Here is a 23,019-nt window from a genome sequence, read left to right as displayed (position 1 = left end):
GATTTAAAACATACAAAAGGAACTATTTTTTTACGCAAGTTATAACACAGAATTCATTGCCACAAGGTGTTGTGTAAGCCATTCTAAAAGGATTCAAAAAGCAATCAGTAAAATTCATAAAACAAAAGTCCATCCAGTGCTCCTGAACAGAAAGCTTTAGCACCAATACTCCAGAACCAAGTCCCTAAGCAACAGAAAACTGAAGATGGGAAAGATGCACCTGGGGATTGATCCATCCACATTCACCAGTTCTTATATTCTTTACGTGAACATCTAATACTTACTGCTGTTAGTGAGAGGATGCTGGATGTGATGATCCGTTCAGCGTGTTCTTATATTCAAATAGATTTCACTGAGATGTCCAGGAGACAGAAGCCACAAAAGTACCTATATGTAAAAAAGATATAATGGGATGTCAGAAAATGGGCAGGTGACCAGCTGTTTAGCTTTCCTGAATAGCTCAAAGAACCACCAACTTTTAAAAGAGGTGACTGTTATTTGATCAGTAAGTGCAGTTGCAACTGGTCTTTCTCATGCCTTTTTTTGCTTGCTCTGACTAAACAATTAAAAGGCAAAAAGTTTACAGATATATGTTGCCCTTGGGTAAAAGTTTGCAGACATATATTGTCTTTAGACAAAATATGTTCATTTATGACACAAGCACACAAACAAGAAACATACATCAAGAATATATTATTGAGTAACTATAATACCTAGGCACTCCGTTCATGTCCTGTAACTTGCAAAGAAATAGCCAACAGACTTCCACTTCTCTGGAGAAGAAAATCCCCCCATCGTGACTGGTCATTCAAAACTCATATTGATAACAAGTTGATAGAGAACAGAAGTAAATGTATGTAATGAAATTGTCTGACAATCCTGATTATAATATCACTTCACTGACTTCACTGTTTTCATTACACCCAGGGAGCTGTGATGCCTGTTCAATACCCTGCATAGGCAATATTTGAAGATGGTCTTGTAATGCTTGTTGACAGGTATGTTAAAACAGTTAATATTCTCCTGAGGCAGTTTTAATGGATGTGATCGTTCCTTGGCTTTTTGTCAATTGACTTGGTCTTTCTCGAGAAGTGGAGACGAGGTTCCTGCATGCGCTGTGCCCCGATGGACTGTGCTGCCGTAGTGCACACGCTGCACCCTTTCATCCGCTTTCCTGTGTGGTATCGCTCACGGAAATCCCGGTCTGGGCCTGCAGGAGGAATCCGGAAAGTCCACCCAAACTTCACCGCAGTCCATATACCATGATTACAGGCAGTCATAAAGACCGAATACTGCTCTTAAATGAGTTCCTCGCAATAAAAGCAGGGTATAAAACCATATTCTAGTCAGACATGAGTTTTACACCTGTGTTTTGTGCTTTAACCGGCTATTTGCATAGACCTTTCTCCCGCCTGCGCCTCGCCTGGCTGTGGGTCAAGACGTTCACCACAGGCTAGATGCTGCAGCGGCGGGGGGGGGGGGGTCAGAGCCGGGCTGTACCCGCACCCCAAGCCAAGAAGGGCACAAAGCCTCGGTTCCAGCGCTGTGTGACAGTGCCTACGGAGCCCTCACGACGCGGCCAGGCCAGGCGAGGCGAGGCGAGGCCCGGTCCGCTGCCCGCCCGCCCGCCCCCTCAGGGAAAGCCGCGGCACTACAACTCCCAGCAGGCCGTGCGCACCGGAGACTAAAACTCCCAGCAGGCTCCGCGCTGGGCTCCCAGCAGGCTTCGCGGGGCGGCCCGGCCTCCCCGCCGGCGGGAAGACTACATCTCCCAGCAGGCCGCGCGGCTACCGGACTCTCCATTTCCGGGAGCGGCGCCGCGTCCCCTCGCTTGGCAGAGGCGGCGGCTGAGCCGGAGCGGGCCTGGCTCGGCGGCGCGGCGGCGGCTGCCCGGAGCGCGGCGAGCGGGGCCTCCTGGGGCCGGCGGCGGAGGAGGACGGCAGCGAGGCCGGGGAGGTCTCCAGGCGGTCGGCGCCATGCTCAATATGTGGAAAGTGCGGGAGCTGGTGGACAAGGCGTGAGTACGGCGCGGCGCGGGCGGGCGGGGCGGGGGGCCGGGGGCGGCTCGGTCGTGGCCCCTCGGCCGGGCCCGGGCTCCCCTCGCCCCCCTCACAACATGGCCGCTGCCCCTCCCCTGCTGAGGTGGCTGCCTCACACCCACTCCACGCCCAGCTGACCCCTTCCCGCTCCCCCTCCCCGCCTCCGTCCCGGCTCCCCGGGACTGCCCGCTGCGGCCCCCTGCCCCTCCTCCCGGCGCCGCTGTGGCCCCTCCGACGGGCAGGGGCTGCTTTCCAGGTAGTCCGTGGCCTTTCCATGATGGCTGGCCGCTTTCCCGCCCCTCTTGGGCTCATCTGGGCCCTTCCAGCCCGTGGCGAGCTGCGCTGCTTCTTTGGGTACCCCCCTCTCTGCCGGGGTCCCGGGGCTGCGTGCCCGTTTTGGTCCATGAGCCCTTAAAATCTGTCTCTGGTGGACTGGCTCCTGCCATGGCCCCTAGGCCCCTTAGGCAGAAACGGACAAGTCACTCAAAGAAGGAGGGGAGCGAAGAACCACCTGTACAGCAGTAAATTTTCAGAGTGCTTCCAAAGTCACCGCATGCTCTCTAAGTGTTCTCCTCCCTACGGACAGGTCCCTACTGCCATTGCCATTGACTCGCCACTCCTGGGCCTTTCCGGGCGGAGCGTGGTAGAGGAGTGAAGCGCTTTATCTCACCCCTTAACCGTTTGAATAGCTCAGATATTTGCAAGTTTATTTCCTTGACTGGAACCTCCTCCCGCTGCAAACTTGGCAGTGGTCTTGGGTATCGTGATCACCGTGTTGCAGCTTGAGAACGTGACGTTATTGTTAGTTTCTCAGCCACTCCTTTATTTTTGGCATGAGAAAAATTTGATAAGGTAGAGAATTTTACAAAGGTTATGTTTTGCCTCCTTAAATAACAAATCTTTAGGGGCGAACTTGGAGTGCTTTTCCATGAATTGTGGACTACTTAGAGGAATAACTGGCTGAAGGTCTGTAGATTAGTATATACCAAATGAGATTACATGAACTACTAGTTGTGTCTAAACTTAGAAGTCAAAGGGTGAGTCTTTCAAAACTGGGGTTCCATTTTGAACATTTTTTACTTTTGTTTATCCAAACAGTTCTTAAACTGGCCGGCTTTACATATAGGCTTAAAGGGAGCAAGCTGAAGAGAAATGGCAGCTTATTCATGATAATGAAGTGTTTTGCTTATGGTGCTGTATACCAGACTGAGACTTTTCTAGGCCAAGAAACAGATGAGATTTAAAAACCACTGTGAATAAGAGTTCTCCTGAGGAGTTTGTTTACTTTTTACAGCTCCTTGCGTGCAAAGTCAGCCCTTGCTAAAGTAGTTTTAATAATGTGATGAATGAGGTATATAGTAGGACAATCCAAATAGGCCTGTGTTGAGTTCCAGGACCTTAAAGGACACTTTCAGGGAAATCAAGTTTTTCTAAGTTTTCCTTCTGTACTTTTATTTGTGTAGGATTAATGATCGCTATAGCATTGTAACACTGTCACTGTTTTTAAAATGTTTACTTTTAAGGATATTTCCTAAGTTATTAAGCCAAACAGTACATCAAAATTTGGTTTGGAAAAGACATTCGATTTCCAAACCAGGTGCAAGAAGTGGACATTTCAAATAATCAGAAATGTTTTTTGAGTAAACTTCAGTTTCTGGGAATAATGTTATCCAAATAAAGCAGATTGTGTATTTAAAAAAAAAAAAAAGAGAGACATCAAAAATCAATAGTCTCATTGTGTGTCGTGCAGATTTGTCATAATGTCTTCTGTCTTAATGCCATGACTTACAAAATTCTCTGCAGAAGAGGCTAAGCGATATCATCTGCCTCATAAATAACCGCTGATGCTGTGGCAGGAACATACTGAACTTTAACAAGAAAGTCTCTTTCTTCCTTTAAAAGAGGAATATGGTTATATGGGGACTTTGAAAATGCGCAAATAGCTTGAAATTTTGCTGGTTCAAACTTTGATAGTTTTGTAGTGGTTAACTCTACATCTTGGTTCTATATTCAGCTGATATTTATCATCTTAGAATTTCAACTTGCTTATCTGTTTTTTTATCCTTATTTGGGCTTCAGGTGGCTGAGAGTTTGGTTACATCAGAGATATTTCAAGGTGGAGGACTTGTGTTAAACAATTTTCAGATTTTTTCAGTGTGTGAAAGTTCAGAAAGCGATGATACATAGTTAAGCTACTATTAATTATTTTTTTTCAATGTCTGCAGGCTACTTTAACAACAGAAAACCTAAGTAAAAACAGTAACCTATTAAAATTCTTCAAAGTTTTAGAACCAAAAAATAAGTTAACAACTGCAAAATAGACAGTAAAAATTCAAGTCTGTATTTAGTATTATTGAAGTATTTGGTATTTATGTTTTCTTCAGTGTGATACAAATTGAGCAATCCAGTTCATTAGGTGAATTTTGCTTTGTAGTTTTCTTCACACTAGAATTACCTATATTATTTGTATTGTAGCATTTTCTAGAAACTCAAAAGTATGGATCTGCATCCTTTTGTGTGTAAGACAGTTATTTTTGACACTGAATGGTGGTACTATTATATATGAAATTTAGGAAGACTGTGATAGAGTGTTAGATTTAGACCCTTCTAAGATGTGACAATATACTTTGTGTCTTGTTCTCCTTTTTGTTAACCTCATTGTTCTTAGTTGCTAATAAAACTGCCCCCTCTTAAATTTTAAGTGCCTTGATTAGTTATGATTGAACAGTAATACCTTGTTTCTAACTGGGCATTGTGAAAAAGTTTGGGGCTTAAACCAAACAACTAATAAAGCCTGCCTGTGCCTAGTAAAATTTGCTTGTCCTAAGCTTTGTTCTTGCAGTTTCTAAATAAATGTCAAACTTCTTTCACCCTCCAGTTTCTTCCCAGGTACTGCAATGTGTGTGTGAGTTCTTCAGATGTGTGGAATTACATTGAGTTTCTGTTGAGTTTCTGGTTAGCTTGCAGTTTAGAAGGGGTAGGTCTAAATTTTCTTATTTCTTCCGGAATAAATTCTATTTCACATTATTTTATTATGTGAATAAATTAACTTCAGAAGGCAGCTTTTCACTTTTTTTAGATGTTCACTTGTATGGGTTCTTTTACCCCAGTAGGTCAGAACTGAATTGGAAAGTAAACCATATAAACGCAGCCCTCTGTGCTCAATTTGTTTGCTCTATAACAGTAAACTCAGTTTAAATGGCAGAGGTTTCTGATGGCTCAAGTCCAGGGTGGTGCCTGATGCTAAGTTAAGTGAGTCAGGTGGCATTTCCGAGTCACTCCTTAAGTAACGTGGTAGACTTGATTCTATTTTGTCACAGACTTAGGTAAGGTCTGTGGTAGAAGTATGTAGCCTACACATTATGTGCAAGAGGTGGGCAATTTTTCTGACCTAACGAGCTGCGTACCAACATCTTAACGTGACCGACTGCAGAGGCACGCATCGTGTACTTTAGATAGCTGGTGGGAGTGTGAGCTCTAAGGACGTTTGGCAGGTGGGAAGTATGCTGGTCACCAGCCATCCCACTGCTCTGCCACGTGGTGGGTTTTGCGGCTTTGTCTCTGGATGACCTGGTGACAGCAGTCCCAGGTGTTCTGTGGCTCCCATAGCAGGGGCTTCAGGTTGCCCCGTGCCTGCTCCGAAACAGCCCTGTAGTTGTGATGAAACTTGAGGGTAAGCGTTGCCTTTGAACTGCTTGTGAGCTGCGTGAGACGAAGGATCTGCAGGCTGGCCAGTACTGTGTAGAAGCAGCTTATTTGAGAAATGTCGTATTTTTATTGGTGTAGGTGCATCTGTACATTGATAATCAAACCATCAAAGGCCCCAACCAAGTATCTCCCCACTGTGTGATAACAGAACTGGCAAAAGGTATTGTAGTCCCTGAGATACAGTTCTGGAGTCCTAGCTATGGAAATTTAGAGTATTATGCAACTTGGTAACTAACTTCCTTTTTTACTCTCATTGGACAAGTATATGTTGTGCTTTGTCTTTCCTGTGAAATTTCTGGGGGAGTTCTACAAAGAAAACCCCATGGCTTTTTCAAAAGAAAACAAGAAATATTAAGAAATCCCGTTAAAACAATTTTTAGCTTGGCAGAAGCAGGAAGGTATTAGCTTGGCCTTGTGGCCAAGTTCAAAAGCCAGGCCATCACATCTCTCTCTCTAGTTTTGTTGACTTCTCTTTTCTTGAAGCAGAATCTGCTGATTCTTATTTTCCTGAAATGTTACTCTACATTCTTAACCTAGCACAAGGTTCTTCTGCTTAAAGCAGAAGACAGCATTTATGCATATATATTTAGCAAGGCTAGTTAGGCTCCTCATGGCAATAATTCATCTCTTAATATAAGATGTCATTGTAACTTAACATTTTTGCTAACTAGTTTCTGTCACGGACATGCAGTAAGCAGGTTGGAAGACCTTTGGACCCATTGAGATTAGATTGCTGCCTGTGGCACAATGTGATGAGACTTTACAGCCACTTTCTTCAAAATTTCATTACCATTCTTAGCTTTTGTGATCTTCTACGTGCATGACCAGAATGTGAGAGAGCTCATTTTAAGCACCTTTCATACATCAAAGGGTGAGAAACAGTCTAATTAAAAATTTGGTGAAGGTGACAGATCTGCGTGTAGTAAGGACGGTATAATCCAGATGTTCATTTGAATTAGTTAAGGTGGGCGAGATAGTTGTCACTGAGTCTTTGAGCTTCTTGGATGTATACTTAAAAAGAAGAGGAGAAAGCCTGTGGATTTCTTGCCAGTATTAGGAATATGACAGCCGCCATCCTCCTGTTTTTACCATCCCCTTTCCAGTTCAGTTGTTTGTGCACCTAGCTGAGTCCTAACTGCTTTGCTAGTACTGCTCTTACCACACCTTTCTAGTGACCCAGCAGGAATGTATTTGCACCTCCTCATGTTGGAGAGTGGGATTTGAAGCATTGCAGAGCTATCCTTTCATATGCTTTGCAAGCTTGAGGAATTGTCCAAGTATGTAATATTTTAAGCTGTTTTTAAACGGACAGCAAATTGTCTTGTTTCAAACTGATTGTAGTGCTTGTACGGATGCTAAATGTTGGAAGCATTTATAACACTTGAGAATTTATTTGTAGAGTTGGGCGCTGGGGTCCTCTATTATTTCTTCTGATGTTACATCTATGCAAGGAGGAAGGATTTTTAGTGTTAGTGGAACAGGAAGGATTAAAGGAGCTGCTGTCATCAGCTCCAATGCAACTAGGTAGGGGAGAAGTTCTTTTAGTTAATAAACAGCATGTTTTCTTTAGTACTTCTAATTATATAAGCTGTAAAGAGAAGGGTAAATTATTGGTAGAGTGAATTACTGTTTCGATTGTCATTGCAGTTCCTAGCTGTTGTAGCCTAAAGCATGGCATGTAAATTAGACCTTGCACTTCAGCTGAGGAGTAGAGGTTTCTGGATTACCCCCACTTCACAGATGAGGAAAACTAAAAAGATAGTTGTGTCAAGTAAACCAAGTCACAATGAGTTGATAACAGTTAAAACTCTGGATTTGCTGACTTCTAGTCTCGTGTTGTTGTCTGCTAGCTCATGCTATGTCTGCATTATACTTTATTAATATGGTAAATGCATACCAGTAATTTGCTCTACAATTACATGGCTTACCATTAACTTTCAGTTGCTTATTGCCTGTAGTATGCTCACGTTTGACCAACATATAAGCAGGATCTTACGTATACTCAGCTGGGGGTTTTAAATCCTCTTGCCTAACTACTTTCTTTTTTTTTTAATGTGCCTGTAATTGTTCTTGTTTACAGGCAATTTTCGTATGGTTCGTGGATTTGTCCACCCAGACTATTGAGGGCTTCTGTAATGAAGTGCTGTTTGCTGGTTTAGTAATAGCAGGTATTACGGTAAATGATCCATCATATGATACATCCAGTGAAAGGGTAAATAACTGTCTAATACTAGTCCATTGCTATCTGACCTTCCCGTAAACCCCCTTGCTCCAGTTCCAGGATCATTTAGTTTTCTTTATATTTAAGATTTATTTTAGTTTGGATAAGCAAGATCTTCAGAGCAGTGAACACTTCCATCGTTTTATGTAAGGGACAGTTAACCCTCACTGCATGAGTTATCCTCCTATTGCTGCTTAAGAGATGTCCTGCTGATAACTGCTTTAAAAACAGCATTTTGTATCATTATTACAAGCAAGGTGATGATTATTATCTCCAGCCGTATAAGGACTTGTCCTCTGCCTGGTTACCAGAGTGTGAGAGTCTTGGGAATGCAAAGGAAGACTGTACTTGAAAGTATCATTTGGCTCTGCAGCTGTGTGTGGCTGTGTCTGCCAAGCACTTGTCACAGCACTTGTTTCCTAGGGCTTTCCTTTAAAAACTTCCAAAGAGTTGCTGTTTTTAATAAGGAATAGAAATGGTCATAGTCTTTGGGCCATGTAATTTAGTTTTGGCGATAAGCATCTTGGAAAGTAGTACGCTCTGTTATCTTATGTACATAGATATGTCATTCTCCTGTTTGAATATTCAACTAGCGGAGTAATGAAAAGTAGGCAAATATCACAAGCTGAAGTATATATTTAAAGTTAGCGTAAGGTGGTTGTGACCAAACACACAAGTTTCATCAGCACACACCTCCAAGCGGTGCTTTTGTTAGTGCTCTTTCAAATGTATTGTTGCCATTTTACACCCTATGGAAGCTAACAAGAGTTTGTATTATGCTGCATAAGGCTAGCTAATGTGTTGGCCTTATGTATTTTCAGGGAATCTAAATGATGTGTGTATGTATGACAACTTCTGGGTCCTTGAAGTATTTTTAAAAACATGGCTTTGCATCGCCTTGCCAGAAATAAGAGTAGGCTTCTGCTTGGGAAGTAAATGAAGCTGGTCAAAGATAAGAGCCTTACCTACATCAGTGTGTGCAACTGTGGTCAAAAGGATCAAGGTGCTTAACTCAGTTCTGTACTAATTCCTCTTGGTTGTGTTGCCAGCTAGTGTCTTATAAAATATTAGCTGGTTTGAGTAATTATTTCATATACAAGGTATAATTAATTCCAAAGCATTGTGCGAATGTGGGACACACTACTGCTTTCCCTCCTCAGGCTTGCCTATTTCAAGGTGCAACTCTATAAACATTGCAATGGTCCTAAAATGCAATCTTGAAAGTCTGATCTGATTCTTGTATCTCCTATCTGCCTCCATTCGTTTCAAGTTTTAAAAGAATTTCTGTATTTATGTGAAAATGATAAGCTTTTGTGAAAACAGAAAGATGAGACGGAGAATGAGCGAAGCATTATCTCGTAGGATGATAGATTCAGAACACAAAAATGTGTTGATCTTAAGAGTTGTATGCTTTGTCTTGGAGCTTTTGGAATTTCTCTCATTGGTTTATTCCGAAGTTTGGGATACAGCTTGTCCTCGAGTCATAACACAAGAAGTTCCATTTGAAGCTGAGAAACTCATTTCTGACATGCAGAACACGACCTATTGCTTCAAGTACGTTTCAAATACTTTGCCATGTGCTTGATGTGAAACTTCAACTTCCAAATTCCCCCTGTGTGTTCCGAACTAATATTAAGACAGTATTTTAGAAAGGGGGGGGAAATTGAGACTCCTTGGTTTTGGAAAAAGTAGGAGAGCTACTCCCTTTAATTGCTATTTTACTAAACCAAAGATGTACAATAGCATAAATTTCTGTTTAAAGTTGACTGTTTTACAGACTGCTTAAATGCTTATCTCAAATTTTTTTTAATCATAAGGTAAAACTAATATAGGGCAAGAAAACGAAAAACTAAATTAGTCGCAAATGTACCAAACGAATAAAGTATTCAGTTTTGCGATTGGTCTTTTTCCAGCTCCTTACAGTGTGCTGGATCTTATTGGCATGGGACAAATACGGGCCCGGTTCTAGATAAGGATTGACAGCTGCTCTCATCTTTCACTTTGGAGCATGAGCTTTATTTACCTGTTCCATTTGGAATAAACAGCTGTAGTATAGCTAAAACTTTTTTAAGGATGTTTGGTAGTCTCTTTAGAAAGAGCACTTGTGTAGGAGAGCGTAACTCTCTCATGACAGAAGAGTCCCACTCGTCTGCCTCTCTGAAAAATAAGATCTGATTCTAACCGGGGTGCACTTTATTTTTTGAGGTGCAAGTGTCTGTTAAGGTCATGTGAAATTGCTACAAGTAGTTCACATCTTTACAGAAAGCTGTGTAGGCTGTGGTTCTCTGAGTATTTTTTTTCAATAACAGCGTTAGAAAAAGTATTCATTACTTATTTATTCCCGTGTTGTGTGCTGTGTAAGTATGGTGGTTTGGGTTGCGGTGCAGTGAACTGGATAGAGGAACAGACCCAACTGGAAGCTTTCTCTCTTCCTTTGTCTCTCTCCCAAAAGGACTTTGTAGGTTATTTGGTTTTAAGTGAGGTTAGTTCCCTAGACTCGTTTGCCATACAACTGCACAAGCGTTTGTGTCACATCTCTGAGGCCGCAGTGTTGAGAGGGGACGGGAGGGAAGGGGAGAGGAGAGAGACAGTTAAAGCTAGCGTAAGCGGAGGACACGGGAACACATGGCTGGGTCTCCCCTTGTAGTCGCCCTGGTTTCATATGAAAACATAACCTAAGCCATGAAATCTTGGGTTGTAGTTTCACAGTCAGCGTAAGCGTAGGCTGATGGTAAAAGAGGTTTCACAGCCTTCCGTCTGCTACAGGCTGCAGACTTCTCTCTCCCTTTTGCTGGCACTAGCATACTTTCTGCTTGATGAGAGAATCTCTCTCTCAGACTGGTTGTTTTTGCCAATGTAATTCTCCACTGGATCAGTTCCCTGGTATAGTTAACTCCATGGTCACACAAATATTTGTACTGGCATAAAGAAAGGAATGGTATGTGGGGAAGAATAAGTGGCTGGGGGCAAAGGAGGGCAAGGTACGGGTTTAGTGCTTGAAGTACACCCTTCCCATGTGGTTTCACAAACAGGTTGCGGAGCTCTAAAATTATTCTTCCACTAAAAGAGAATGTCTCACTTTTATACCTGGCCATTCACTGCCTTTGCCTTCCTTATGCTGCTGCTGTGTAGTTCAGTATTTGCTTGTGCTATCTTGCTGATATAGCTAAAAAAACCCCAAACCCCCAGCTTTGAGGGTTCATAACTGTTTGGCGGCGTGCTGCATAAGCAGCTGCTTATGGCACCACAAGCACTTGAGTTGATAGGTGAAAGGACAGGAAGATGGCTGGGACCCTTTTTTGATGATGATACATTTTTGCTTAACTTTATTATTTGAAACTGCGCTGTTAGTGGCTTGTTAGCTGCAAAACTGCTCTAAAAGATCACAAATTTAAGTTCTAAGTTTAAATTTCTTAAGGTTGCTCTTCTATTTTGTATATCACTACTTCAAGCTCCTGAGCTAACCTTTCTGTGTTTGTATCACTGTTGTGTTGGGGGATATGCATTAATATTTCTGGTTCCACTTTCAGGTCCAAATTTGGGAGAAAGGATATAGATTGAAATAGATAGTTGTGTCTCTCGTATGGTGCTGCTTTGAATGATTCAGGCTGGAAGTGATCTCAGGATCCAACAGATCTTCATGAGAGATGCTTTCAATTCAATTTAAAAGTGAAGATAATTATATGAAAAAATACTGGTGGTATATATTTCAGTTATTATAGAGCGGTGAGTGTGGTATTCTCTGTAGACTGTTATTTTAAATAGATTAAATCTTTTTGGATGTGTTTGGTTTGCCACTAAAAATGAAACTAATATGACAAAATCAGCATTGTTGGTGTGTATTTGGGTGTTTTAAAGAAACTACCTCAAAGCTGTTTTACTCTTCCCTCCCCTCATCCAAATTGTGTGTCCTATCCTAACCAGTTAAATATTAACTGCATGCTTAATAGGTATGAACTGGTTCATTTGGGATACAGTTAGAACTATTAGTGTATATTCAGCTTGTTTAATGAGAGTGACCTGTGGGTTTTTTTAACCTGTTGTAATAATAATGAGACCTGTTGGGAGTCAGGGAGTATGGGGTTTTTTGTTTGCTCCATTCTGAGTCATAACACTAAATGTTTTTCTTGTTGGTTGCTCTCCCCATCCTGTCAAGCTGTTTGGAAGCATCCTAATGTACCTCACAGACTGGTCAGTGTTCCCTCGCAAGACATGACTTTATATTTAGTAAACATCCCTATGTGATTCTTGGGAGGTGTCTGTTTTGTGTTGTATGAGACTGCTCAGTGGAAGGTTTCTCTAACTCTATTTTGAATATAAAGAGAAGAAAAAGGCTTTTGATAAGCTTAGGTAATTATATTGGAGTTGCAGTGCGTGGATGCATCTTCTGAAAAATAAATTACCCTCCTGGTAACTTACTTCTGCGAATAGAGCTGATACTTTAATGATTGCTGTCACTTTTAATTATTTCTTGATTTGATGATTATTTAATTATTTTAACCATTCTTCCATATGATCATGCAAAGAGAGGTGGGGGGAAAAAACCCCCCTCTGTTCAAAGGTGTTTATTGTCTAAATGAGTTAACTTCTATTACAATGGTTTATCTCTCCTTGCTACCAAACAGTTGATTTCATTTCTTGAGACAGCTTGAAAACTTAGTGCTAATAGATGTCTAATTGGAAAGTGGAGTCTCTTAGCCTTTAAACTGCCAGTGTCGGGTTTTTGTTAATGATAAGGTAACTGTAACTTTCTTCTGTAGCTGCAGACATAACATCATAAAAATCCAGTAATCTTACCATGAGTGAGTAAATAAATAAATAGTTCCTGTATTGAACCATAGTGAAATTGCTTTGTTGTAAATACACGGTGTAACTTGAAATTATCATCTGTGTGTGGACAGGAACTAGAAACTGGGGCTCCGAGGCAAATGAAACAGCTCTTGTTACCTTTTTAGGACATAAGAGATACTTGATCTCCTGCAGGAACTGGTTTAACAAATGATACCTATGAAAGGAGAGGAAACATCATTATCCTCCACAAATAAACATGGCTTGGCATTTTGAAAGTTAATTTGTATGTAATTTGCCAGACTCGTTCCACAAAAGAACGCTTGCTTTGAGTAAAAACGCTTGTTTGTGAACTTGTGGGGTTTTTAGTTTGCCAAGCTACCCTTTTTATTTAATGTGAGATACCAATCTGAAAATCTTAATGAAATAATGAACGTTAATATCATAACACTGATATCCTAATGCTTATTCTGAATGGTGTGTTCTTACTGCTTGTGCCCATTTTTGGATACTCTGCTGTGAATAGCTGTAGAAGGACACTCTGCCTTTAGCTATTAGCCAAAGTTACTTTGTCCAACTGCTTAATACGGCAGTAGAAGGATTTCTAGGTTGTGACCTACCTTCATAGAAAATTGAATGACAAAAGAAAATAGGTATTAAGCTAATTTAGTCTATTTAGGATTATGGTGACTGCTTTTTATTCTTAGATACACTTGTAGCAGGGTAGAAATATAGTAATTCAGGGTTATTAAAGGATGAACAATCCGAAGTAGGAAAAGATTAGATTTTTTTTTAAAAAACAATTTTTTTTGGTTAATTTACTGGCTGCAGTATAATAAGCTGAAAATTAAGTAATTGTGCCGTTCCTGGGAGCTGCATTTGAGTTGATTTAAATTCTGTGCAAGTATTTTTTCCCAGTGTGTACTTGGAACAGTGATGTTTGCTTTCCTCATGCCCTTTTTTTCCTTTTCCTTGTAGTAATTATTCTGGCATGGTTTAGTGAGAAACTTCAGTTTTGTCTTTCTAAATAACCACCTGAAATCAAAGACTTGTTTATGGCAAGCAAGACTAAAACATCATATCCCAGTAATAGTTCTAGAAGATGCAGTAAATAGTAATAAAACTTGACAGGGCAAGAGGCACTGGGCACAAATTAAAACACATCAAATTGCATCTGGACAGAAGAAAACACTTTTTTACCGTGAGGGTGGTCAAACACTGGAGCAGGTTGGCCAGAAGCGCTGTGGGGGCTCCGTCCTTGGTGATCTTCAGAACCTGTCTGGACATGGACCTGGGCAACCTGCTCCTGCCGAGCCTGCTGGAGCCGGGTGGGTGGGCTAGGGGATCACAGGAGCTGCCTCCCAGCCTCCGCCGTTCCCTGGTTCTGACTCGGCTCTCTGCAACCGTAAGAGCTCTTTACAGAATACTAAAATAAAGATCAGCCAGAATACATCAAGTGGAAGTGGACTGAGAAGGTACAACAGCCCTTATATTTCCTAACACGCAGTTTTGGGGTGAAAAAGCTTTGCTCTTTCTGCCAGTGGAAGTACCATGAGTGACACAAAGTGCATTGTGCAGCACTTGTGTAGTATTTCATTATTGTTTCATGTGCCCTGAGCCTCATCCGTAATTCTTGTATCAGCTGAAATATTTTGATGTGCTTTTCATTATATATGGTGTACCTATCCCATGTAATAAGATGTGATAGAAGAAATAGCGGGGAAACATCTGATTGTCAGAACCAGTTGTCAGCATAACTTTATTATGATTGTAATAAATTAATTTGATCAGGAGATACCGACTAATTTAATGGGAGGAAGGCCTCCAGGTGGTGAAGGGAGAATAGTTCTTAAAGGTCTAATGTACGAGATGTACATCTGTTCCAAAGCATATCTGTCTCTGCTTCAGACCGATTTTTAGAAGACTGAAGAATAAGGTGGAACCTGGAATATTTTTCTTCCATAAAAGTTTGGATAAATCTGTTCTGTCAGTGTCCCATTTTAAAACAGTGTGGTTAGCAGGACTCCATTATAGGCCAAGCACAAAATAACACAGGCACGGCTGAACGGATGAGCAACACGCTGAAGAAAGCTTTTCCAGACCAGATTAACAAGAAATTGTGTCAATCAGTCAGTCCCAATGAACTGAAAATTCAGGACTGAAGGCACGAGGGCAGAGCGAGAACAGGAAGAGGACTGTATTGCTTGGTGTCCTCCCACCCCGCGTGGATGGCGGAGAGGCGATGTGGGCAGGAAACGTGATAGCGATGGGTGACTTCATGTATCCTATGTGGGTTAGATAGACATTGCGTCAGCATCTCGCACCGAGAACAGCACACGCTGAGATGATCCGTGAGTGGTTCACCGAAGAGCTAGTGGAAAAGGCAGAAGTGGGAAGCCTTGACTTGATCCTGAGCTGCGCATGGATTCTGGTTCAGGATATTACTTTCGGAGCCATTCTGTAATAGTGAACATAAAGCACTTGGATTAAAAGTCTTTGTGAGCAATAGAAGCATAAAGAAAAAAACGGGTGCATTTTTCAAAAAGGTTGCTTACATAAAAACTAGGATTTTTTTAAAAAAAATAGCTTTCAAGGGCAAGAATGGAATCCTTGGAGGTGATGTGGAGGTAATGAAAATGCTATATTGGTGGCACATAACAAAACTGTTACCACTTCTCAAAGACAGTGATGAAAAAGAAACATCATTGGTGAAGAGGAGGGTTAAGGCAATAATTCAAAGCAAAAATGTGTTTCAGAAAGCTGAAATGTCCATTTGAAGAAAATGCAGAGTTTAGAGTTGCTAGTCATTCTCATGTAAAAGCAAACAGACGAGAGCACGTTTGAAGAACAACTTGTGAAAGGCACACAACCTAGTTCAAAACAGGTTGGAAGCAAGAAGTCAGAGCGCACCTTTAGGGCCACTGGATACTGAAGGAGCGCTGGCAAAAGGTGAAGGCATAGCAGGAAATCCGCCTGAATTCTTTGCCTCTAGCCCTAAACTGCTGGATGCTCACAGCTTATTTTGCAGAATTATCACTGCATACTTGCCCTTACTTTTTTTTATATAATAGGCATCTTTTGACACAGTCAGAGATTGATACTGAACAAGTTTCCCCTTGCACAGCCCTGCTTATGCTAAAGAAGTACGAAGTACTCACTGGGAGACTGCAGAGTCTTAATTGCACTTTATAAGGTGTTGAATTTCTTATTCTTACTTGTTAGCAAGGTGAGGTGCAGGGAAAGGCTTAATTTTTGAATAGCTTCCTCCCTAGGAGAAGGGAGATGCTCTTGGAGACACCGAAACAAAAGTTTAAAGGGCCTTGATTGTGTTCCTCTTATGGCTGTGTATAGTGGAGTCAAGAAAGAAGGTTCTTGCATCCAGACATACTCCATGTAGTCTTACTTAAAGACAGCATTTTCCTTAAATTGTCTGACAGATGTAATGGTCTTTTCTGGATTTGATTTCAGTATTGGACATGAAAGGAAACGCTGCAGGCGTGTTAGAGCTATTGAGTGTAGCAGGTATTGTAGCGCTGCATAGGACAGTGGAATAGTTCTTGCTTTCAGCTTCAAATAGTAAGGAGGCAGGCTGTAAGGAATCAATTTTGAGAAGATTTCCCCTTGCATAGCCCTGCTTATGTTAAAGAAGTACAAAGTATTCACTGGGAGACTGCAGAGTCTTAATTGCACTTTGATTTATAAGATGTTGAATTTCTTGTTCTTACTTGTTAGCAGGTGAGGAGAAGCTGATCAGCTTCTCTGTAGTGACATCAGTATTCATTTTCTGATCTTATTTTAATTATTTTCAGGAAATAAAAGGCCTGAAATCTGATGTTGAGGTGGTAGGGTTTTTGCAAACAGCAGCAACTATAGAATTAATTCCAGTGTGTTTAGAAATAAGATCAGTTAATGGTAATGCGGTTCACTTCAGAAAAACAAAGATGAAGACAGTGGTCTCAAGTGCGTGTCTCTCCTATTGAGTACCTCCCGCATAGCCATGCCACTGAAAGACACTTGAATAAATGAAGGAAAACTGGTTATGAGCCTGCAATTTGCTAACTTTGCATGAACTGTTGCTTCCTCTTCCTTTCTCCTGCTCTGGGAAGCGCAGTGCAGCTTCTGCCTCAGTCTTAAGACATTTTCCAGGACACAAGGCTGGATTAAAACAGCAGTTGAAGGTTTTCTTGTTTAGTTGCTTCACCTGCTACTTGGACCATACTTCTAGATTCTGTTGTTGATGAGATACACGTCTTGGCCTTTCTTAGGTAACATGGTGTTAATACTTTGCTACGTCACAGCTGAAAGGTGAAGCTGTACAGAGTCATAGCTCTGTAGTTGAAGGTAGAAGGAAGCTGCGAGCCCTTCAAAGCTGGTCTGGTGTTAGGGAGAGAGTGCAGCTTGTGTTGTAAAAGTTGGGTGTTTGGCATGTACGGTTTACGTGCAGTTGGGATGCTGTTGCCTGACTCCTGGTGCCTTGAGCCTGAAGGGGCAGGGAGAGGAGCTGGCAAGAATTAGAGCCCTCGGACAGGCTGGAGGGAACAAGGGCAGACAGATCTGGTAACCTCGCCTGTGGATCTGGTCAGAGAAGAGCTTCTACCAGGTGCTTACTGTTGGCTTAGAGGAGTTCTTGTACTCAGGTTTATTCCTCTCAAAAGGACTGCAGAAGGTGACTGATATTGCGAAGGACAGGGCTGCATGGGATGTCACAGTGCCAGAGTGATGATATAGTAGCAGGGAATGATCAGTTTGTGTCTTAAAAGCTTCAGCGCCTGCATTGTTTAAACTTTAATCAGCCCTCCCTAGTGGAAGAGCTAGCATGTGTTTAGAGTAATGCTTAATTTGTAATAAATTTGGAATTAGAGCAATGTTTTAATGGTACTCAGCTTGCAATGAAGGGATAGCTGAAACTACAAGGATCATTAAACGTGGTCCGTTAATGTTGCGCGGGTGGGTTTGGGCAATATTAAACTCCATATTATTGCATGTGCATTCTTCTGTCCACACCAAATACTCTGTCAGTTGACAAATATTTGAAACCGTTCTTTGAGTAAGGAAGGTTTGGATTATTTAGAATTCAGTGTGATTAGTAACACTGAATAGATCTGCGCCATTCATAGGTGTAGTAACTACCGGGCAGTGTCCCTGCTTTTCAGAGTAAAATCTCTTACCTGTAACTATTCAGCTAATATACTTCAAGTATATATAGCATCAAGAGGTTTCCTTGATCAGTTGTTGCATTACTGTGAACTTAGAACTGTTACGTGCTCTTCATGTTGTCAGAAAGCCCTAGTACGAAGTTTTTTGGTGAATGCATTTCACGTGAATAGTGAGGGAGCAGAATTGCAGAGCTTTAGAGGTGAGGGGGGCTTATGAAAGGAGTGGTATCTTTTGGGGATCGCGTTGAAGCGCTAACGGCACGGCTCTTTTGACACTCTGAAAACTTGAGGTTTGTTCTGGGAGTAGGAGATGCGTTGTCTTAGGTAGAGAGGTGTGGTGGTTTAGCCCCCGTCGGTCGGCAGCCAGGCACCACACAGCCACTGGCTCACCACCCCCCTGCCCCCCCGGTGGGATGGGGGGGAGAATCAGAAGGGCAAAAGTAAGAAAACTCGTGGGTTGAGACAGTTTAATAATTGAAATATAATAATAATAAATTGTAATGAAAAGGAAAACAACGCACGCGAGAGAGGAACAAAACTCAGGAAAAACAAGTGATGCAACCACTTGCCACCTGCCAGCTGACGCCCTGCCCGTCCCAGAGCAGCGATCACTGTCCCCTGGCCAACTCCTCCCAGTTTATATACTGGGCATGACGCCATACGGTATGGAATAGCCCTTGGGCCAGTCTGGGCCAGCTGTCCTGGCTGTGCCCCCTCCCAGCTCCTTGTGCACCGGGCAGAGCATGGGAAGCTGAAAAAGCCCTTGACTGGTGTAAGCACGACTTAGCAACAACTGAAACATCTGTGTATTTTCAACATTATTCTCATGCTAAATCCAAAACACAGCACTATACCAGCTACTAGGAGGAAAATTAACTCTGTCCCAGCCGAAACCTGGACAAGAGGTCATTACGCAACTTTCTAGAGGGTTTGGAGTGCCATAGCAACCGACAGAGGATTCTTTTTACTGTGAGGTTGGTTTTTTTGGTGTGTCCCCCCCCCCCCCCCCCCCCCCCCCCCCCAATCTTCCTCCTCCATCCAAGGTCATTCTCAACATTTTTGTATGGTCAAAAATAGGAAATCTGAGGTACGCAGGTGGGTTGAAGTTACACAGCTTCAGAGCTTACTGTTGCCTCATGTTGAGTGTAACTACAACTTGCTTGTCCTCTGAAAACTTTTATCCCTTTTATTTCTTGTTTTGAAAGAAGGGTAAGACCTCATTCTTCTTGTAATTACTTCTCTTGCAAGATTAAAGTATTATGTCCCCATCCTGAAAGCTGACTGGGAGTACTTGTGAGTCTCTGCCTGTTGAAGGTTTCTGTACACACTTAAAATACGTGAGCTGTGGGCTTGAATATGGTATCTTAATACCCTGTGCATGCAAAGAAGTAAGTAGCACCAGATACCTTACTCAGAAGGCGGTTTATGCAACACATCATGAACATATGAAATGAGCTTTTTGTTTTCAGGGAAAGTTACTCTTGAAGTTATATGAATGCAACAAAGCACAGAGAAACGCAGTTGATTCGAGGGTGTGAGCTGTGGTGCAGAGTGTTTCAGTCTCTCTCTCTCAAAATAATGTATTTAAATTTTAGTTTTGTGTTATAATTGTCTAGCAGTGTTTATGGGGATTGACCTTTTTGTGCTGGTATTTTATTCATATCAGAAGCACTCTACAGAAAGTGTGTTCTTAATTAGATCTCTTGCTCTTTGTCCTACTTCTTTAAACATTTGTTTTCAGAATAAGTCATATTACCTGACTGGATCACAAATATGGAAAAATTAAAGATGCAGCCCTTGACGGAAAATATGTAGAGGCTCTTGCTGAGTCTTGAAGGAGGAAGTGCAATCTGAATGAATTCTGTAAAGACATGTAGTTAACTCTAAAAAAATATTTTTAAAATTGTTGCAGCTTTTTTGTTACGGAAGGAAAAAATCTGAGGTGTAAGGAGCAGAGTAGCAAAGTAAGTCTGAGGACTGAGCAAAAATAACTCTAGTCATGTGATTACACCATACATATGGAAATCTCTTTAGTTCTGCAGTTACAAAAGGTTATCCAAGTTTTGCAATTCCACTTCTTTTTTGACTGTATGGCTGCTGCTGTTTAAACATGGTGTGTTGAGCTTTGAAAGCAACTAAATGCACGGGAGTAGGAGCTACGAAGCAGTGCCTTCCATCTGATAAGCCAGATGTGTGCTCACATGAGTGCAAGGAGACTGCAAACTTGCAAAGGGCAGTAACAGCATCGCCTTTTTGTCTGCATCAAAAGCGGAGCTGCTCTGCTAGCATGTCACTAGCCCACCAAAGTGCCACATGTTGCCTGAAAGGCAGCTTTTTTCCACTTGTTTGTAAAATCGGTTTTCATGCTTAAGATTAATCGGATTTGTCACAAGAATGGTTTAGGTGTAATAACTCTTAATTTCAGCTAAAATTTGAACTAAAAAATGTGACCTAAAAACTAATACTGAAAAGCAATGGTAATACTATTGTGGTGTTCTTACAATGTAAGTTAAAAGGAAGTATTTTGATTCATTCTACTTGCCTGGAGTATAACATTGATTTTGGTAAGTCACCTTTTAAAGAAGGTTTTTTGAATGAAGTATAATAAGCAAAATGACAACACTTACTAAGCCTTTAAAAATGGAACTGTGGAAATGTGTATTTGAAGTGAAGATAGTCTAATCATTGAAGATTAGAGGATTCTAACTGAGGAACGTTAGGGTGGATGTTTGGAACCAAAAGATCCCATAAAGAATGGGGAAATAAAGAAATGGGCCTGGGCTTTAGAGGAAGAAATGCTTTCTCGAAAGGTGGTACAAAGCCACAATCGATAGTATTAACATGGCCAATCCTCAGTGAGTTTGAGAAGTTATTTACCACCACATATTGCCACTCTACAATTGCTCACAATTAAGATACTTAAAGCAGCCATGTATCTGTTGGTGTAAACCACAAGGGATGGTTTTATATCAGAATATGAAAGTATTAATACTGCAGGGAGTCTGCAGTAGGAGAGATGAAATCAATCTTGAAAGCAACTTGGGGGGGGACCGTTCGTTCCTTGTACAAATATGCTTTAAAACTACCATGTAATGAGTCGCCTCATGTTCCCAACATCTGTAAAAACCACTTCAGCTGCAGCATAGCAATTACAACAACGTTAAGAATACAGCAAGCTGCAATTGGGTAACTTTTGAGAGGGGGGAAACTTTGAAAGAGAAGACTTCAGCAATGTGCAGTGGTGGTTTCTATAAGTGAGAGATCTTCTGAGTTCTCTAACAGGCTTCAATGTAATTCTTGAAGTCACTCTTCTTTTTGAAAGTGTGTGTGGTGGATTTTGGGGTTATCTTGTTTATTTGGTAGTCTTTTGTGATTAGAAGTTGTAAGGCAGAGGAAATAGCTTTATAGTTCCTTCCTCCCACAAGTCGTAATTAATTTGTGACCATCAGGATGTTTTTCTTGGCTTATCTCTTTCTGTGCAGTTTGCCTTGCACATCTGCCACATAAATTATGAAACTGTTAACTTGAAAAGCTGAAAATGTATTTCAGATCCTACTGTACCGTAATGAAATGGTATCGTTGGTCGGAAAGAGCATAATTGCAACTTGCATAGAGGGTCTGCAATAATACCTGGTGTTCATGTACTAAATTGACTGGGGTCCTATTTGTAATGCTTCTGAGGAGTGACTTAAAAATAAGTAACTTCAAACGGTCAAGTGTCAGCTAATGTTGCGCTGTTACCTCTGTGTAACCTGAGGTATTTCACCAGGCATTTTGGCAGATGGGTACCCATCTGTTTCTTCGTTGACTGTGGACTGCTGGCTTCATATTTGGTATCCATATGTTTCATCTGTAAGGCTCTAAATCTAAGCGGCGTGTTTTATAACAAAAGTGACATTACTGACAGGAGCAAAATGAAAATGCATTAAGTTTGTTACATGTTTTTTAGTTAGTTTGTCTTCACCAAGCAAGGAGAGAGATGCTGGCTGAGATTGAATATACGAGTTCACTGAGGGGAAGAGCAGCACCATCTTTAGTTTGAAGGCGATTAATATATTTATCTCTGAAAAACTGTTAGTAACATTAGGTACATAAATTCCTCAGTGTCCATTTATATTGTCTGGGAAAACAGGTGGATAAATGGTGTCTTATCTTTCTTCCTTTGCCTGTGAACCAGTCTGCATGTTGAGCTTTCTGAGGTAGTGACAGACTGTCACGGGGCAGTGAAATCTGGTGCTGAAATGCATCCTTCAGTTTGACTTTGTCTTAAGTCCTTTCAGTTTCTTGAAACCCAGGTTTGGACCAGTGATCAGCTTTAATCCCTCAGAGCTTGAAGGAAGCGATGCTAACAGAAATAAGTGGAGTTAATGTATGATGCTCCTTTTCGCGAGGTGCTTCTCGCACGCTGCGCTGGCCCCAAGTGGTTTGGGAGGTGGTGCTGTGCGGATCGGGATCGTTTCTTTTTTAGCTCACCAATTCAAATGCTCTGTTGAAAGTATTTCATGCCCAGATGGATAAGTATTAAATGATTTTTTTAATTGGAAAAAATGTTTCTGGAAACTAATTAAAAATTTAATAGATGCCAAGATTCCCACACCTGGGAGTGGGGGAGACGTATCCTGTACTCAGTCGAGTTGCGTAGCTCTTTTATTTGCTGTGTACTCTCAGTAGTTGAAACTAACTTCTGCACACAGTTTAAAAATGGATCATTTAATATTAAAATAACTTTTTAGCATTCTCAGAAAGCTTTCCATCTATTTCCACTCCTGCTTTACAGGAGCCTTTTAATCTAGATACTAAAAATAGTTTAGATGTGTGGCTCATTGAAGATGAATGGTGGGGATAAGGTGGTGGGTTCCCTCCGCCCCAAAGGCTTCATCTTAAATGCATGTGTATCTGTGGGTGGGGGTCTTCTGGGTAACTGTATTGTGAAAATGTTACTGGGCTCCGCCTTGTCTCTTCTCCAGATGTTGAATGTTCACTTTGCTTATATTATTTTATAGTGCATTTGTTCATTCTTTTTTTAAAAAGCAAATATGGATGCAGTCTCAAATGTCTAAAAGCAAGCTACATGATAAATTTTTTTTTTTTTTTGCATTAAGTTGTC

At 41.4% G+C, this 23,019-nt stretch overlaps 1 protein-coding gene across 7 annotated transcripts in view; it reads left to right on the top strand.

Moving 5' to 3' along the window:
* The first annotated feature begins 1,858 nt into the window (after positions 1-1,858).
* Positions 1,859-23,019, top strand: part of CLINT1 (clathrin interactor 1) — a 58,051-nt gene continuing 36,890 nt past the window's right edge. For all 7 annotated transcript variants that reach the window (XR_014229442.1, XR_014229443.1, XR_014229444.1 and 4 more), the window contains exon 1: positions 1,859-2,017. Coding sequence is in view for 4 of the 7 variants with exons in the window: in XM_082323841.1 (XP_082179967.1) it covers positions 1,977-2,017 (41 nt within the window). In the remaining 3 variants the exon portion in view is untranslated. The remainder of the gene's footprint in view (positions 2,018-23,019) is intronic.

Source organism: Platalea leucorodia, assembly GCF_965183815.1.
Source record: "Platalea leucorodia genome assembly, chromosome: 11".
NCBI lineage: Eukaryota > Metazoa > Chordata > Aves > Pelecaniformes > Threskiornithidae > Platalea > Platalea leucorodia.
Note: the sequence above shows the minus strand (reverse complement) of the source record. Positions and strands in the feature narration are given on the sequence as shown.